The sequence below is a fragment of the Misgurnus anguillicaudatus genome, chromosome 12 (assembly GCF_027580225.2).
Source record: "Misgurnus anguillicaudatus chromosome 12, ASM2758022v2, whole genome shotgun sequence".
Taxonomy (NCBI): Eukaryota; Metazoa; Chordata; class Actinopteri; order Cypriniformes; family Cobitidae; genus Misgurnus; species Misgurnus anguillicaudatus.
Window position 1 is genome coordinate 24,005,989 of NC_073348.2, and position 18,932 is coordinate 24,024,920.

At 38.2% G+C, this 18,932-nt stretch overlaps 1 protein-coding gene across 41 annotated transcripts in view; it reads left to right on the forward strand.

Annotated features, from left to right (window-relative positions):
• LOC129447072 (protocadherin gamma-C5-like) overlaps positions 1 to 18,398 on the forward strand; it is a 159,588-nt gene extending 141,190 nt beyond the window's left edge. For 19 of the 41 annotated variants that reach the window (XM_073874173.1, XM_073874171.1, XM_073874172.1 and 16 more), the window contains exons 2-5: positions 10,057 to 10,115; positions 11,825 to 11,878; positions 12,696 to 12,814; positions 16,533 to 18,398. In XM_073874173.1, the coding sequence (XP_073730274.1) occupies positions 10,057 to 10,115; positions 11,825 to 11,878; positions 12,696 to 12,814; positions 16,533 to 16,762 (462 nt within the window). In that variant the 3' untranslated portion in view covers positions 16,763 to 18,398. Of the gene's footprint in view, positions 1 to 3,752; positions 6,532 to 6,568; positions 9,349 to 10,056; positions 10,116 to 11,824; positions 11,879 to 12,695; positions 12,815 to 16,532 lie in introns of those variants that run through there. The other 22 variants (XM_073874190.1, XM_073874189.1, XM_073874191.1 and 19 more) reach the window with 5 other exon arrangements.
• Positions 18,399 to 18,932: the final 534 nt, after the last annotated feature.

Genomic DNA, 18,932 nt, shown 5'->3' on the forward strand with positions numbered 1-18,932 from the left:
TATCATAGATGAGAATGACAATCCTCCAGAAATTATCCTGACGTCTTCACCGAGTCCTGTGCCTGAAAATGCGACTGTTGGAACTGTGGTTGCTTTAATTAACGTAGACGATTTGGATTCTGGTGATAATGGCAAAGTTGAGCTGTTTGTCTCTCCGGATGTTCCTTTCAAATTGAAACCCTCTTTTCTTAACCATTATTCGTTGATAACTAAATCTTTTTTAGACCGTGAGGTTCGATCTGAATATAATGTACTAATACAGGCCACGGACTCCGGTGTACCGCCATTAGAAACTGCGAAAACTATAAATATAAAAATAGTTGATGTGAATGACAATGCTCCACTGTTCTCACAGTCTTCGTATAACATTTATATAAAAGAAAATAACAAGGCAGGTGTGTCATTGTTTTCTGTAGCTGCTACTGATATTGACCAAGGTAATAACGCCATGGTGACGTATTCTATTCTGGATTTAAATTCAGATCACGTGCCAGCATCATCGTATTTTTATATTAATTCCGAGAATGGAACTATTTACAGCATGAGCTCATTTGATTATGAAAAGGTCAAATTGTTCAGTGTTGTAGTGCAGGCGAAAGATCATGGGTCCCCATCTTTGAGTAGCAACGCCACGGTTCATGTGTTTGTTCTGGACCAAAACGATAATGCACCCGCCGTCATTTATCCCTCCACAGTAACGGGGACTGTCTCACATCAGAAGATGCCCCGTTCAGCTAAAACAGGACATCTTGTTACTAAGGTAACAGCAGTGGACGCTGACTCGGGCCATAACGCCTGGATTTTCTACAGGCTTGCGGAGGCCACAGACGCGTCTCTGTTTAATGTGAATTTACATACAGGCGAGGTGAGGACTAAACGCTCTGTTTCAGAGCAGGATGACTCCTCTCAAAGACTGGTAATTGAGATAAAGGATAATGGAGAGCCAATCCAGTCCACCACTGTTACTGTGGATATATTACTAGAGGACGGGTTTCCTGAGCCCATTTCAGACAATCGTAAGATCAGACCGGAAGTCGACAAAAAAACCGGCAAAATCACATTATATCTGATCATTTCTTTGGCTTCTGTATCTTTGCTGTGTCTGATGACATTTTTCGTCTTACTGGTGAAATGCGCACGAGGTAGTAGTGGCAGCTCAAGTTGCTGTATTAGGAGAACAAATTCTGGATATACGAATCCCAACAGAAACCTTCAGATCCAGCTCAACACTGACGGACCCATTAAGTATGTGGAGGTTCTGGGAGGTGACATGATGTCTCAAAGTCAGTCTTTCGGCTCTTATCTCTCTCCAATGTCCGAATTCAGTGATTTTACCTTAATAAAGCCCAGCAGTACTACAAATTTTACAGACACCCTAAACGTGCTTGATGCGTCATTACCAGACAGCGCATGGACGTTCGAGAGCCAACAGGTGAGACAAATTATAAAATATAATTAACCATCAATGCATCAATGGAGAGTTCCACGTAATCAGTTTTAGAAACAAAACAAATGTTTCAGTTCAGAACCATGGACAGCGCTATGAGGAAGCGTTCCAGTTTAAGTTCACAGGTTAAATTACATAAAATTTTTCGTTGTTCTGAAAGTTTTATATGCTAATAAAATCAAAATAAAATAGGAATGTATATTAAAATAAACTTTTAATATTTAAAAATAATAAAAGTATGGTATTTGGTATTTGTCTTGTTGTACAGTCACATTAAATCACTTTGTTATTAGGTTGTGCATACTGCATTTAGTATGGTTGCAAATGAAGCGTATTTTCATTTTCAGTGATATTAAAAATGTATGATTATTATTTTTTCTGCGTAACCCCAAAAGCTTTCTCAAAAAACAAAAGAGACTATACAAAGGGATCTACTCCATCCCAACCAGAATGTTGAGAGCTGTACATTTGATACATTTGTGGTTTTGAAGGGGTCTGTTTTGTTTCAGAATGAAGTAAAATGCTAATAATTTTAGATCTGCATGGCACAATTCTTAATGGGTAAAAATACATCAGGGAAATGAGATATATGTGGATCCGTGGGTGGAAACAAGCAGCGCTTTTGCTCATCTAAATCTCAGGTTCGCTACACAATACCAGAATAACTGAAAGAAGGTTTTGTCGTTGGTAATATTACAAAGGATCTTGGACTTGACATTTCAGATTTTAAAAATCTCAAGTTACGAATAGCCTCTGAATTGGACAGACAGTATGTTAGTGTGGAATCAGAGAAGGGTGAGTTGGTTGTCAACGAATAGACAGAGAAAAGCTCTGTGGACAAAGCGTCAGCTGTCTGATGCCACTGCAGATTATTATAGAAAATCCACTACAGCTTCATCGTGTTGAGATTGAATTAAATATATAAATGACAATGCACCCAGTGTTCATACTAAAGACTGCGTATTTAAAATACACAAATCAATTGCTACAGGCGCACGATTTCCTCTCGAAAGTGCAGAGGACTTTGATGTGGGCATTAACAGTTTAAAGTTATACTCATTGAGCAGTAATAATTTTTCCGCCTTAATGTGAAAACTCTGAAGAATGGAAGAAAAGTGCCAGGGTTAGTTGTTGAGAAATCTCTAGACAGAGAAAAGCAGTCTGTTCACAAGCTCGTGTTAATAGCCACAGATGGAAGGGATCCAGTAAGATCTGGCACGGGTTTAATTCAAATAATAGTTCAGGATGCAAACGATAATGAACTAATATTTGAAACGGCTGCATACAAAGCTTCCGTAAACGAAAACGTTGCTCAATGCTTGGTTCAATGCTTTTAACTAGACAAGCTACCGATTTAGATGAAGGTCATAATGCGCAACTGTTGGATTATTTCGGTGCATACATGCCATATTTTGTTAGGCAAGCTTTTACTGTTAACAAAGATAATGGAGAAATCACAGTCACATAGAATATTGGACTATGAAACAATTAAATCATATATGCTTGATGTCTGCGCTAAAGACAAAGGAAATCCAGAACTAAAGAAGGTCAAATTTCCCCAAATTCCCCTTTCAAACTACCATCGTTTGATAACCATTATTCTTTAGTATCTAACGCGCTCTTAGATCGCGAAGGTAGTGCAGAATATAACATAGAAATAGCCGACTTTGGCTTACCAGCGTTAACATCTGTTAAGGCTGTGAATTTAAGAGTTTTGGACCCTCCAATATTCTCGCAGACCTCATATAACGTTTTCATAAAGGAAAATAAACCACCAGGTGCTTCATTATTTTCTGTATCTGTGTTTGATATTGATTAAGTAAAAAACGCTGTTGTCATGTACTCAATAATTGATTTCAGTTCAAATCAGTCCAGTATATAAGTATGATTTATTTTCACATATAATCACATTTAAGCTGTGCCAATACTACTTATAATAATAACAATAATAATAATAATGTATTATTACACTGAAAAAATAAAGGCTGGATTTATTTAAAAATATAGTGCATAATTTTTGCAACCATTTTTTAAGCAAGTATTACATGGAATTTTAAGCAATTTCAAACTTACTTATGTTTTTAAAAAGTGGATGCAAAGATATGCACTATATTTTAAGTAAATCCAGCGAATTCTTTTTTCAGTGTAGCATTTTAGTGTATTTTCTTATTATTCGTGAGGGAAATTATTAATAAAAAATATTTCTATTCATCTTACCATCTAAATAAATTGTTGTTTTATATTTTACTTTAGTTTTTTATTTTACAATATTTATTTTATTTGTACAGAGAAAAATATATAATATCGTTTATACATCACACAACTTAGGCAAGGTTCTGTGAGCTTGGCAGAAGATGCTGATTCTGGAACTTGCGCCTTTAAGAAAAAGCTCTGTTGCTATTGGTTATTGCAGTTCTTGTCTGCACCAATGACATGCAGAATTGTACAAAGAGATCTACTCCCTCCCCCCACTGGCATTACAATGTTCAGACCAAGCAGAAAGAGGGGATGCTCTGATCACTCGGACAAAATGGATTGTAATATATATTTCAGACAAAATGGACAAGCAAAATTGCAGTCGTGGTGGGATCCCTAGTTTTTATTAGCACGGTGAATCGTCCGGATTTTAGAACAAAATGACAAAGAGGATTATATTGAGAGGGTGGAGGCGTCATTTGCTTTCCTGTTTTCTTTATATTCTTTTGTGGAATATGACAGAAGGACAGACTCGCTACTCGATTCCAGAAGAACTAAATGTTGGCGCTGTCGTTGGAAATATTGCTAAAGATTTGGGCTTGAAAATATCCGAGATTTATGAGCGTAATTTGCGAATAGCCTCTGAATCGGGTAAGCAGTTTTTCAGCGTGGATTTACGCAGAGGTGAGATTGTGGTTAACGAGAGAATCGACAGAGAGACTCTTTGTGGAAAAAACGCACAGTGTCTGTTGCCTCTTCAAATCGTTATCGAGGATCCTTTACAACTTTATAGAGTGGAAGTTGACATACAGGATATTAATGACAATTATCCACATTTTCAATCGACGGACAGTGCTTTAAAAATAGCAGAATCGACTGTCCCTGGTATGCGCTTTCCTCTGGAGGGTGCAGTAGACCCGGACGTCGGCAGTAACTCTTTGAAATCGTACACTTTAAGCAAAGACGATTGCTTTAGTTTGAAGGTGAAAGATCTTGGAGATGGCTTAAAGGTACCTGAATTAGTACTGGAGAAAGCCCTGGATCGTGAGAAGAAACCGGTGCATCAGCTGCTGCTAACTGCATTAGACGGAGGGAGCCCGGCTAAATCTGGAACTTCACAAATTAATGTCACTGTGCTGGATAACAATGACAACAATCCCGTGTTTGAAAAAAATGTGTACAAAGTGGTTATTAACGAAAACAATAAGCATAGTACGTCGTTTTTAAAGGTCCAGGCAACAGATTTAGACGAAGGGCAAAATGGAGATATAGAGTATTCTTTAGGGGAGCACACGTCTGATGCCTTGCGCTCATTGTTTCTTATTAACGAGGAAACCGGAGAAATCATTCTGAATGGGGATTTGGACTATGAGACCACTCCTGTGTACAACATTGAGATACGTGCTAAAGACAAAGGGGTTCCCGAAATGGAGGGCCATTGTAGAGTTGAAATTGAAGTTTCAGATATTAACGACAATGCGCCGCAAATAGTGCTTACGTCTAAACCAAGTCCTGTACGCGAGGATGCTCCAAGCGGGACAGTTGTGGCTTTAATAAGCGCACGAGACATTGACTCTGGTGTCAATGGAAAAGTAACGCTGCAGACACAATCCGACCTTCCATTTATTTTAAAACCATCTTTCTCAAATGAATATTCATTAGTTACAAGCGGTGTTTTAGACCGCGAAACGTTTCCAGAGTACAACGTAGAAATCACCGCCTTTGACTCAGGCTCACCTCCTTTAAGTAGCAAAACTATAATTCCAGTTAAAATTCTTGATGTTAACGACAATGCCCCGAAGTTCTCTAATAATGTGTATTATGTATACGTTACAGAGAATAATACTCCAGGATCTATTATTTATTCAGTATCCGCTCAAGACGTTGATATTGGATTAAATGGTAAAATTTCATACGCTATTGAGAACCCTAAAGTTTTTGATACACCCATATCGTCATATGTGTACATAAACGCAGATAATGGTAGCATATTCAGCATGCATTCGTTTGACTTTGAGAAAATTAAGATGCTTGAGGTCATCGTTCAGGCTAAAGACCATGGCTCTCCATCTCTAACCAGCAACGCCACGGTTTATGTGTTCATTCTGGACAAAAATGACAACGTGCCTGCTGTTATTTACCCCTCCACGGTCATGGGGTCTGTCTCACATCAGAGGATGCCCCGATCTGCTAAATTAGGACATCTTGTTACTAAGGTAACAGCAGTGGATGCTGACTCTGGTCACAATGCTTGGATTTCATACAGACTCACAGAGGCCACGGACATGTCTTTGTTTAATGTAAATTTACATACTGGAGAGGTGAGGACTAAACGCTCTGTTTCAGAGCAGGATGATTCTTCTCAGAGACTCTTAATAGAGATAAAGGATAATGGAGAGCCAGAAAAGTCCACTACAGTGACAGTGGAAATAATAATAGAAGATGGCTTTCATGAGCCCATTTCAGACTATCATAAGAAAACTGTAGAACCCAGCAAAAAAAGTGGGAAAATTACTTTGTACTTAATTATCTCACTAGCGGCCGTTTCTTTGTTGTCTTTGGTGACGTTTTTTATCTTACTTGTGAAATGTGCGCGGGGCAGCAGAGGCAGTTCAAGCTGCTGTTTCAAACGAACTAATTCTGGTTACGAGAACCCCAACAGAAACCTTCAGATCCAGCTCAACACTGACGGGCCCATTAAGTACGTGGAAGTTCTAGGAGGAGACATGATGTCTCAGAGTCAGTCTTTCGGCTCCTATCTCTCTCCAATGTCGGAATTTAGTGATTTTACTTTGGTAAAACCTAGCAGCACCACAAACTTTACAGACACGCTAAACGTGCTTGATGCGTCATTACCAGACAGCGCGTGGACGTTCGAGAGCCAACAGGTGAGACAAAATAAATTTGAAAACAAATTGTATGTTGTTTCAATTTATGAAAATGATTCAGTTAGTAGTGTGTAGAAGTTTCAGCACCTACTTTCTTTAAGCTAGTTTCAGCACCTCAGCTGTGGACAGCGCCTCGGGTCCTGTGCATGCGCGTGCATGTTTTTGTCTGGGCAAAATAACTTTCATCCAATAGCAACGCACGAGCTTTTAACTCCACCCACTGTCCACTTTTACCAGACCCGCACACGCTTGTTGATCACGAGCTATGTATTAGTATAGAAAGTTACAACAAATGGCGCAGGCGTTCAGCGCAGAACAATCATCGATTTAAAAAAATGTATACTTTTTTATCCCGAAGGAGACTACAGTCGTGAAAAATACCATCTTAAAATGGAGAGTAAGGAGCCTTTTCATAGATCTTTGGATTGGGCTATAATTTGGATTGTTTCTCATGTTTTGATATTTGCAACGCACGCGTCGGAACTTCTATACTCCACAGCAGAGGAATCTAAACCAGGAACTATTGTTGGACACTTGACTAAAGATTTGGGGATGGACGTTAAATTAATAATTTCAAGAGAGATGCGAATAATATCGGAATATGAAGACAAATACTTTGACATAGACCTGACAAGTGGAGCTTTGGTGGTCAAACAAACAATGGACAGAGAGAGTATGTGCGGGGGGAATTTACATTGTCATATACGAATTCAGATTTCTCTTCGAAATCCTTTGGAAATGCACAGTGTCACGGTCGAAATCGTGGATGTTAATGACAACGCGCCAAATTTTCAAAGCAAAAATATTTCTTTGCATGTTTCAGAAGCGGCTGCACCAGGAACGATGTTCCGTTTAGAAAGCGCGCACGATCCTGACGTGGGAATAAATTCACTGCGCGCTTATTTTCTCAGTCAAAATGATTGCTTTGTTTTGAAAGTAGAAACTAAAAGCGATGGAACTAAAATACCAGTTTTAGTCTTAAACAAGCCTCTTGACAGAGAAAATAAGTATATATTCAGATTAATTTTGACTGCAGTCGATGGTGGTAGTCCAGAAAAATCGGGCAACGTTGCCATTTCTATGCATATTCTTGATGTCAATGACAACGCACCACAGTTTCAGAATGTTGCAAGAAAGGTCACGCTTTTAGAAAATTCACCTTATATGACTTTAGTTACAACCCTTAATGCCTCTGATGCGGACCATGGTCCAAACGGGGAAATAACTTACATGTTTGATAAGTACACACCCGACAACGTATTAAAACTTTTTAGAGTAGACGCTGTGAGTGGTGAAATTAGAGTTACAGGATCTGTAGATCACGAGCTTGCTAATATATATGACGTCACGGTTCTTGCCAGGGACAAAGGAACACCTTCCATGGAGGGTTCATGTAATATCAAAATAGAGATTGTTGATGTGAATGACAACACTCCTGTAATCAGCATCAATCTGGTTTCTTCTGTAATCTCTGAAGATGTGAATTCAGGCACTGTTGTTGCACTCATCAGAGTTAGAGATGAAGACACAGGGAAAAATGGTGAAGTGAATGTTCAGATCCCTTATGGGTTGCCTTTTAAGTTAAGTTCTTCATATAAGGGGCTCCTAACCTTACTGACCGATGGCTTTCTGGACAGAGAGGCTGTTGCTGAATATACCATTACCGTGACAGCAACAGATTTTGGTTCCCCACCCCGTTCTTCACAGGAATCCATTGTGCTACGTCTTTCAGATGTTAATGACAACCCCCCAGTCTTTTCACAGCCTTCCTATTCTGTGGACATAGCTGAAAACAATGCCCCAAATGCTCCACTTCTGTCCGTGTCTGCCTACGACCCAGATGTGGGTGAGAATTCGACAGTCTCTTTCTCAATATTGGAAAGCAAGGCTCTCAGCACCTCTGTGTCTTCATATGTCTATATAAATCCAGAGAGTGGCCAGATATATGCCATAAGAAAATTTGATTATGAGCAAATGAATGCATTTCAGATTGTGGTGCAGGTTATTGATAAGGGAACCCCGACTTTAAGCTCCAATGTCACAGTGCATGTTTTTATTAAAGATCAGAATGATCATCCACCTGTCCTTATATACCCTGCACTCCCATCTGGGGGAACATTGCAATTTATGGTACCAAGCACAGCTGGCACTGGACACCTAGTCAATCGCATAACCTTTTTGGATGGTGACAGTGGGCATAACGCTTGGTTATTTTATAGCCTCTCAGGGCCAGATGCAGGATTGTTTCACATTGGTGCTCATACTGGGGAGCTGCGTACGAGAGGTAAACTGGTCGCAGAGGACAACAAGTCTGTCTTTAGCCTTATAGTGATCGTAAAAGACAATGGCATGCCGTCTCTCTCTTCTAGTGTAGCGGTTAACATCACACTGTCTGAGAAAGCTTCATATGGCTCTACCGAACGCAGGTTTGCATCTAAAAAGCCAAGTGAGTCAGATCTCACCCTTTACCTTATAATTACTTTATCCTTCGTTATTGGCATCTCTGTCCTGACAATCATTGCTATTGTGGCACGCTGGCTCGGCCACCACGGTTACTGTTCATTCCTTATGCAAAAACTCGGTTTGAAGAACACAACACACGCACATCAACAGCATGACCTTCACCTGCAGCTTAATACAGACGGTCCAATCAGATTCATGGAGGTTGTGGACGCCTCCCAAGATTTTCGTAAACACACGTACACACCTGGCTTTTCCACCATCTCCAGCGATAGCGACTTTGTGTTTGTTAAAGCCCCACAAAGTACGCTAAGCATGCGACTTTCAAAAAGACTCTTCGCTCACTCACTCATGAAGGTGAGAAATAATGCATTTTAAATAAAAGACATTCAATAAATATGCAGCTAGAGCAAGTTATAAATACTTATCTGTGTGTGCATATTACTACTCTGTGTCAATTACTGCTGACTCTTGGACTATTTTGGGTATAGCTTTGGTCATTATGATTCATCTATACTATTCTATAATGCAAAGTTCCCAAGCTATTCTCATGGCCTGATGACAGACTTTTATGTGAATATAAGAAATCTTATACTAATGGATTCTGTTTAAATGCTTGAATTAAGTAAAATAGATGTGTGCAGTGTTTGGGGTTTACAAAGTACAAACAGTTGAATTTGGTTGTGGGTTATTCTTTCTATGAGGGTTTCGAATTCATATTTCATATTTTATTTGATACAGACCTGTGTGTATTCGCTACATGTACATTCACTCATGCAAGTCAGTAACATAATCGATCTATCTATTATTCACACGCTCTATCCCTTGACCTGTTTCCTACCTCACTACTTTCTTGTCCTCACTACTAAACCTCCTTTTTTCAAACAGCTCAGAGGACGCACAACGGACGAGTGTTTCGTTGTGCCGTGACACTGCCAATAACATACATTTGTGTTTCAGAATCACAGATCCACATGACGTCATGGAGGATTCAACAGCCTTTTGGTGCTTTTGGATGTTTGTGTTAACAAAATTTTGATAAAAGCTTTTTCTTACTATTTTCAGCAAAAGCCACCTAACCCTGACTGGAGGTTTCCCCCTAACCAGAGGCCCGGACCCAGTGGGTGAGTGTTCGGTTTAATTTAATTTATCTTTGCACAAATGCAGAAATATGTGTATGTAAATAATATACAGTTAGTTGGTCATTATTGCAAAATATATCAAAATATATAAATAGCTGACTTAGCATTACTTATCTTATTCAACAGCTAAATATCAAATAAATAAATATATACAGTACTGTACAAAAGTCTTATGCCACCATGCCACAATTATATTTGTTGTTTTTGCAATAATTATAGTGATCATATATAATTGTTTCTCAGTCTATTTAATGGAATACATCCAGAAAATACAGGAAATGTGTATGTAGTATTAAAACTGTATAAAAATGTAAATTGATGTGTCAAGTTTTTAGGGTAAACTCCCCTTCCACTTGAGCAATAGCAAGAAACTGCAGGATCTCTTAAACCCAAATAAAATTAAATCCTAATTTCTAATTTTAAAGAAACTCAAGATGTGTTTAGTGCCAAGAGAGGTCACACTAAACACAGATGATGCCTAAAGAAGGAAAATTTAATTTCTTATTTTTTTTGTACATATTTCCTGTATTTTTTGTTTGTATCTTAATAAAATAGATTGAATAAAATAAATATGGATGGACATTAAAACTTCTAAAACAACAAGTCTGGTGATGGTGGCCTAAGACTTTTGCACAGTACTGTATATGACCAGTGGTGGCTGGTGACTTCTTCCGAGGGGCGCAAATTCAAAATATGTGTTTTTGGATTGTCATGTGTGTTGCTTGTCATGTCAAAATACAGATTTGTTGCGTCGTGTGAGCCATGTGCATCATGTGTCTTGTCAAAATACATGCCTGCTGCACGTGTGTTGAAAAGGTTTATGATAAAAAAGACGCTCACGTTCACAAAATACTCAACAGACACTAATTTAACAGTAAACTCTGATTACACATGAGATTAAGCGATTATCTGGCAAACGCGAGCGTCTCTTTTATCATGGACCCCTTCGACGCATGTGCAGGCTAGTGTTTTGACGGGACGCATGATGCACATGGTTCACATGATGCAACGAACACATATTTTTACATGACAAGTCACACCGCCACTGTATATGACCATGAATTATTATCTAAAGTTAACAATAATATTATCTAAAGTTAACAATAATATACTTAGTCCATTATAATGCAGCAAACAGTCAGCTATGCAACAATAATAATTTATGTATTGTTGCCTTGAGTGATTTAAAAACTGAAAATTAATACCGCATCTCTCCTAGGGCATTTTTTATACAATTGGAGACACAAGATGCATCAGATATCTAACATATACTAGAATACATACAATTTATTTTAAACACTTCAAATATGGTGAAGGGCAGACCAGTTACTGTACCTGTATAAGCAATCGATCATACAGCCTAGATTTTGATGATGAATGTCTACTGATCTTAGTGTTCAAAATCAAGAATTTTAGGAAAGCACTCAAATAAATGTAAACTTTCATGCTTAGATTGTACCTCTCAGGTTTTAATACCAAACATTCATTTCGAAATACCTACATTTGATTTAACTTACCAACAGATAAACAAATAGTGAGACGCAACAGCAAATTTATATGTGATCCCAAGATTCTAACTTTAAGGAGAAACAACGATCATCTCACCCATCTACTATGTTCTGGTTAGTCTCGTCCCGAATGGACGCAGGGTGCTTGAGTGACGGCTGCATGCTCCTGTGCTTATGTTTCAGTCAACACAGGTTCCACACCCTGCAGCAGAGATGGACTCCATACGAGAAGTCCAGGTAGAGTGAAGGAGAGGACTAGTGTGGTAGAGCTTGGCATCATCTGGTGTAGCTTTCTAGTATAATGTTGTGTTAAGGTCTTTTAAAATACATGTTCTGCAGCTTCCAGCGACATGCTGTCCAGCGTGTTCCCGAGTGCGTCAACACATATAAATGTGAACATAAATTACGTGCAGTTCATTTCAGGACAAGACGTTTGGATGTTTGTGTATCGCTGAGAGCTGTTTGTTGCATCTCGCTCTGCAGGTTGTCGTTGCGTTGTGTTTACCTGTGCTTAGTAAATACGTTTTAGTTGTTTGTTTGAATTTGATTTATTTTGGCTTTGTAGAGCCAAGTCTGTGAAGTCTGTCCCCTTACAGATAGAGGAAAAACTTTTCCCTTATGTATGGACTTAGTATGTAATGAGTCTGTTTGGCAGTAAAACCTTAGGCTTCTTTATGTATTACAGCAAAGTTAGTAAGTTAGTATTTTGATTTTATCAAGGGGCAAAGCGTTCATTAAGTGTGTGGTCTTGCCACGTGGTGTAATCTGACAAAACGCTTCCATATTCCAGTCTGCTTGGCTGTCTGTTTACACCACGGTAAAACTCTGCTCTGTCCAACCCAAGCCTTCATTTTCTGACTGCACTGCATCGTCCTGCCGTGCCCTCTCACACAAAATGGCCGTCTTAGCTAATGAAGCAGACATGTTTATGCTTGCAAACCTGATGGCAGAATGATGCAGAGAGAGAGAGAAAATGAGGCGAAGTGTTACGCAAATGCGAAGCTGTCTGTCTGTGTGCGTAGTGTGAGTCACTAACCCCCTCTTTTTTGTATAGGGCTGGAGCCCATCCTGATGGTGCAGGTCCCGGCGCTGGTGTCATAGCTGGAACAGGACCGTGGCCCAACCCCCCTACCGAAGCCGAACAGCTTCAGGCTTTGATGGCTGCAGCGAACGGTAAATCTCACTTCATGATTTCCCAACCAAGACCTGTTTATTTTCTTCCTCGCTATCACTCCATCTGTTTTATGACTGCTGCGCTTCTGTGCATCGGCATCCCCCACCCTCTGCAGTAGGATGAAGAAATTCAATAGTTAGTTTTGTTTTGCATTGTTGCAAAGCAGCTTTACAGTAAAATATATTAGCATGGTCAGTACAGACATATGTAAGGAACCATAAAGAAAACAACAGTCTGTAGGTCTGCATTTGAACCATCATATAGCATTATAGCATGATCACCTGTATTTATCTTTTCATCAAATGTAGGCTATATATTAGCAATACTTACACATTGTCAGAAATAAAGGTACAAAACTGTTTCTGTTTGGTACCTTTACATGAATAAAAAACAGAATACAATTTTGGGTAGATTACCATACCTTTAGGACCTACATTGTTAGAAAAAAGTCAAAATATGTACCCTAGCTTTCAGTGGGGCAGCACCCTTTACGAAGGTAAAAGGTATGGACCATTAGGTACATATATGTAAACATTTAGTACCAATATGTACATTTGAAATACTAATATGTATTTTTGAGGTAGGCTACTAATAAGCTCTCTTTGATCCCAACATGTACCTCTGAGGTACTAAAATGAAATCCTTAGGTGCAAAGCTGTACTTTTTGAAAGGGTACAGCCCCAGTGACAGAAAAGGTACAGTTTTGTAACTTTATTTCTGAGAGTTCAATGTACAATCTTAAAAATAAAGACGCTGAAAAAGTTCTTCACTGCGATGCTATTCGTGAATATCAGCTGACGACACTCACATCTCAAACTTGTCTGCCGCCATTTTGAGTAGCAAAAGAACTAGAAACTATGCCTCCAATATGTTGTGAGCATCAACATTTCTATTTTTACAACACTAAGAAGGCTCGACACAACATGATACTTTGCCCAAAGTATCACCTGTGTCTCTACACATGAACCTGAGCATTGAGAACATTGTTTGTGAACACAGTGTTTACTAAAAAGAAAGTTTTGAACAATTGACTTTGGCTGTTTTGGTGTCCGCTCGCCGCCATCTTGCCAGTCAAGATGTATCAATCTCTGAATGCGACGTAAGGAGGGAGAGTAAAGATGGATAGCTCCTAAAGCATAGTTCCATATAAATGCACATATAATTTGTTGTTTTGTCGCAAGTGAAAAACAATATTGACCTTCTAGTTCAAAAAGGAGCCTCATATGAGATTAATTCATTCGCATTCGGAAATCGATTCTTTATGTCTGGCAAAGATGACGGCGCAGACACCTTAGCCAAAGTCAGTTATTCAAAACCTTTCTTTTTAGTAAACTCTGTGTACACAAACAATGTTTTCAATGCTCGCGTTCATGTGTGGAGATCCAGGTGAGCAAAGTTTCATGTTGTGTTGTGCCTTCTTAGTGTTATAAAAATAGTGGTAGTTCGGTAGCAGCAGACAGCAGCTGGAAGAACGCATCAGGGATCGAGTAGGCATCACACCCTAACCACAATATTTTTTTTAAGTAGCATTTCTTTTAATGACAGGCTTTAATGTTGTCTTTCGTAGCCATTTGCCTTATCCGTAAGAATCATAGACAGTAAAAGATAAGAAATCCGTAAATCGTAGCAAGCTAGCCAATGCTTGTCAGTAGCCTACTGGTACTCGGTACTCAAGATGGTGGCAGTAAGCTAAAAAAAAATGACTGATAATCATCTATAGAAGACAAATTGTTGTTTCCATTTAACAAGTTAAAAGTTTTTAGTGAAATAATTTTTTAAATCTAAAGAACCACTTTACTACAAAGAACCTTACAGTGTAACAGAACAATTCTTCAGATGTTAAATGTTCTCTATGGAAGTCGTTCTCTGATTGGTTGAGGAAAGGGTGTGTCGCATTCTTTAACGGTATACCTCAAAACATCACAAAGCCGAAAAGTATGCGTAGTTCATGGCATAAAGTATTTAAAAGACATCCAAGATTATTGCTTGATCCAATTAGAGGAATCTAAAAGAGAGATTTTACACGTTTGCAAATGTTACTTCAGAGACATTCATGAATGAATGAATTATTTACTGGTTTCTTATTGTGGCAACATTTCAAAGCAAACATAATTGGATGCTTTATGTGTCAGTCATATGGTCTCTTGGATGTTACTTGGTCACTTCAAAGTGGCAATGGTTCCTAGACCATTAGTATGAAGGTCTGGCTAAGCGAGACAAGCTCTTTTATTTATAAGAATGCGCAATGAAATGAAATCTGGTCTATATTAGGGGTGGGCCGATAACACTTTTTCATGTCTGATACCGATACCACAACATTGAGTATCTGTCGATACCGATACCGATACAATACCACCTATATCGCCTTTTTAATCAATTAAGCTGCAAATAACACATTTGTTAGCCCTACAAAAAGAATCATGATTAATCAGATCTACAGAACTCAAACGTTTTACTGTGCAATAAATGACTGTGCAAATTCAAGACTCAATTAAACATTTTGCAATACTGCTGCTTCATTTTTATTTAAATGTTTCAAACAGACTAGTAGCAACATTTTTAGTTAGTCAGCACAAATTTTTCTAAATTAAATTTAAGGTGTAACTTTGTGCAAATACATGTTGCTCCGCAAGTTCCGCTTTACGCAAAGTTGCAATAACAGTTAAGGTTTGTGTTGGTATCAGATCAGATTGTACTCCCCGACCTCTACAATATTCGATCCGTCCATTTTTGCCAATATCGGACTAATACCGATACTGAATATCGGATCGGCCCACCCCTAGTCTATATAGACTGCATGTTTATAAGATAAAAATAAAAATATAATGTAAAGCTTAAAAAATAGTATAAGGTAGCTCTAAAAATTGAAAACTAAAATATATCTACACAAGCTAATTTTCTGGTTAAGATGATAAAGCAACAAAATGGGGGACAAGCTATACCTGTCTTTTAGCAGTAAGGCTTGTGCATATGCCTGAACCACCAAGGTCAGATTTTGAAGTCTGTTAGTAACCGGATGATACAGGAAGCTCAAGCGAGAAGCTACAATAGATCTCAGTCATTGACTGATACAGAGTCGACCTAATTGAATATAAAGACACACAGGAGCCTTTCTGCATCTTACCAGCTGCAGCTGGAATGACAGCTCTGTGCTGCGGCTCTTCGTCTCTGTATAACAGGAACATTATCTTTCTATTAAACACAATCTCTATAGAGTTTATCACAGAGAGTTTATTTACAGATAACTGTTTATTTAGTAACACAATGCATAATAAGACTAAATGTTTTGTTGTATACATTTATTCCAGGATCTGATATGTTATTTATTGTGTGGTGCTGAAATAAACTGCCCACGATGTGAACTCATTGTGAATTTGTGGAAATGCTTTTAGTATGCTTTATCAGCATTTGTGTTTTATTGATTATGTCAGAAATTATAAAAAAAAAAAGAACAATGAATATATCGTGCATTCCTATGCCGTTCTTGTCGGAGCGGTGCTGAGTATGTAATTTGTGTCGATGTTACGCCATACATAATGTACGGGGGGATGGGGAGCAGAAGCGGTTTACTGAAGAAGCTGCAATGCAGTACTAGAGCGACTGTGCTATAAGAAACGGATGTAACCCTGTATTCTCTCCCTCTTTTATCTCCCACCTTTCTATTTCTACTTCTACTCTTTCCTTCTTTTTCTCATGCTGTCCTATTTCTGTCAGAAGCAAGTGAAGCCACGGCGACTTTGGGCCCTCGCTACAACCCACAGTACGGCCCGGACTACCGCCAGAACGTCTACATTCCGGGCAGTACCGCCACCCTTACTGCCAACCCTCAGCAGCAGGTACTCCAGCAGGCGCTACCCCCTCCCCAAGCCCTGCCCCCCACCGAAGCCCCCAAAGCAGCTCAGACACCGGCCAGCAAGAAGAAGCCCACCAAGAAAGACAAGAAATAAGACAAGAAGGAAATGCCCAGAGGATTTCTCCTTTAAATATGTGTGTTTATTCACAAGCTTCGTAAAAAAATCATAAGTTTAAAAATAACGTTCATGTCGGTGTGGATCTTATTTGTTTGGTTGTTGTTAGAGCTCCCATTCTTCTGAAATCAGTGTGTTTTTGATCTCACTATGGTATTATTGATCAATAACCCAAGATGAGGGATTTTAGAGCATTTGTTGTCCTTGTTAAAATGAGTTGGCGATTGACAGGCAAAGCGGTAATATGTTCAGGTCCTATTAGTTCTATATAAGACAGAGAACTTTGTCCTGTAAATATAGCATTACTGCAAGAAAACACAACCACTTTACTTTTTAAATTAAAAAAAAATGTCATGTTTTGTGTCCTTTTTTTTAAAGCAAAGTAGATGCTTCTAGTGTGTACAATAATGAAACGCTGTTAGGCTTTTTATAATGTGCCACAACCAAGTCCCAGACTGAATAATAAGAGTATTGAGCTAAACTATGCAGTGGAAAGACGTACTACGAATCAAGGGGACACACTAAAGTATATCAAGATTGTTTTTTAGAGTAAGACAATGCATTAATGTAACACCAAAAGGTGAGATATTGACTGATGGCATGGTATTTAAAAACAGATTCAGTCTTCTTATTAACTTCCTAGTAGCCAGCTAGTAAATCAGAGCTGAATGTTAGGTTAACATAGTTGAACTATTCATTGTTTTTATTTACTTGCTATTGTGTGGTATATGAATCCTTTAGAAATGCATCAGGTAAGTGTTTTTAAACCTTGAAAAAGATGAGGATCATTTTGTTTTGTTTAAACATTAAAGATGAGGATCAGTGAGATCTTTGCAATCTGACTTGTAAATGGATTGAGATGATAAACAAATAGCACATTGCGACGAGAGCTGGCACCTTGATTTTATGACATGCTGAAATGACCACAATGCTTACCTAACTTGCGTACATACTGTACTTGAATGGATGTTTGATCGTAAAAGGATTCATTGTTCGACACCATCATCACCATAGTGTATATAAAATATGTAACCTGCCTGTACAAACGTTAGAGCCACGAGTGCTGGCTATTACAGGAATGTTTCAGTATTTTTAAAGAAAAAGCAACAAAAAAGACAATAGAAAAAGATAGTGTAGTGCTGTAGAAGAAAACCCAAGATCATTGACTAACCAAACTGTAAATACAACTTCAAACTTCTAAAGACACGCAGTTGTAGCTTATGGCTTGTGAAGTATGTGCATATTTTTGTGTTATTCTTCATTTCCTTTTTTCCAATCACCTAAACTTTGAAAAATAACAGATGATGCTTACTGTTTGTAGTATCAACACATCTAACTGTACTTTTCTGTGCTTGTAATTCCAATCAATCAATTATGATAGTGGAATGCCACCCCTGTCTGTTTGACTATGAATATCTATCTCTATCTATATATAAATGTCTGTCTGCTGCTTGGCTACCTTTCTGTATTTGATTGTGATTCTTTTCAAGCGATGCTTAGCACCTCATGTTACATTATTATTTTATATGCTAATATTTATATTGCTGTTGATTTATGTTTGTTTCTTTATTATTGGAACACTTACATTTTAAATAAAATTTTGTCAGAACTCACAGTCGTGGTGAACTGAAGTCATTGCTTTATTGTTAATTCTGTAGAAATGATGAATAGATTATGCATTGGGTCATTATTAGGAATTCATGGGATTTACTAGTCATAATTAATAGGATATATAATTGAAATACTTGAAATTTACCAGTAGGTTAAGCATAAAGCTAGCATTAGACTTCAACAAATTGTTCACAGTACATAAATCTTTCTGTGTCCGCAATCCAGAGCAATGCACATCATCTACTGCTATTTTTTTCCCTAAAATGAAATCTAAATGTGCTAATCTGCAGCTTTCAAACACATGACTCATTTTAAACGTCATTTTGATTCATCCCAGAAGGAACGTTGGTGTCAGAATGAGATTTAGAAAGTAGGACGTTGTCTCAGGCACCCACATTAGAGGCATGCAGAAACACTCCAAATGAAGCATTTTGTGTGCATAAATAAGAATTGGATAAACATGAGACACACTTGATCATAATTTCATCTAATCATATAAAAAAATCACACAATAAAACTGAAATATGTATTTACCATT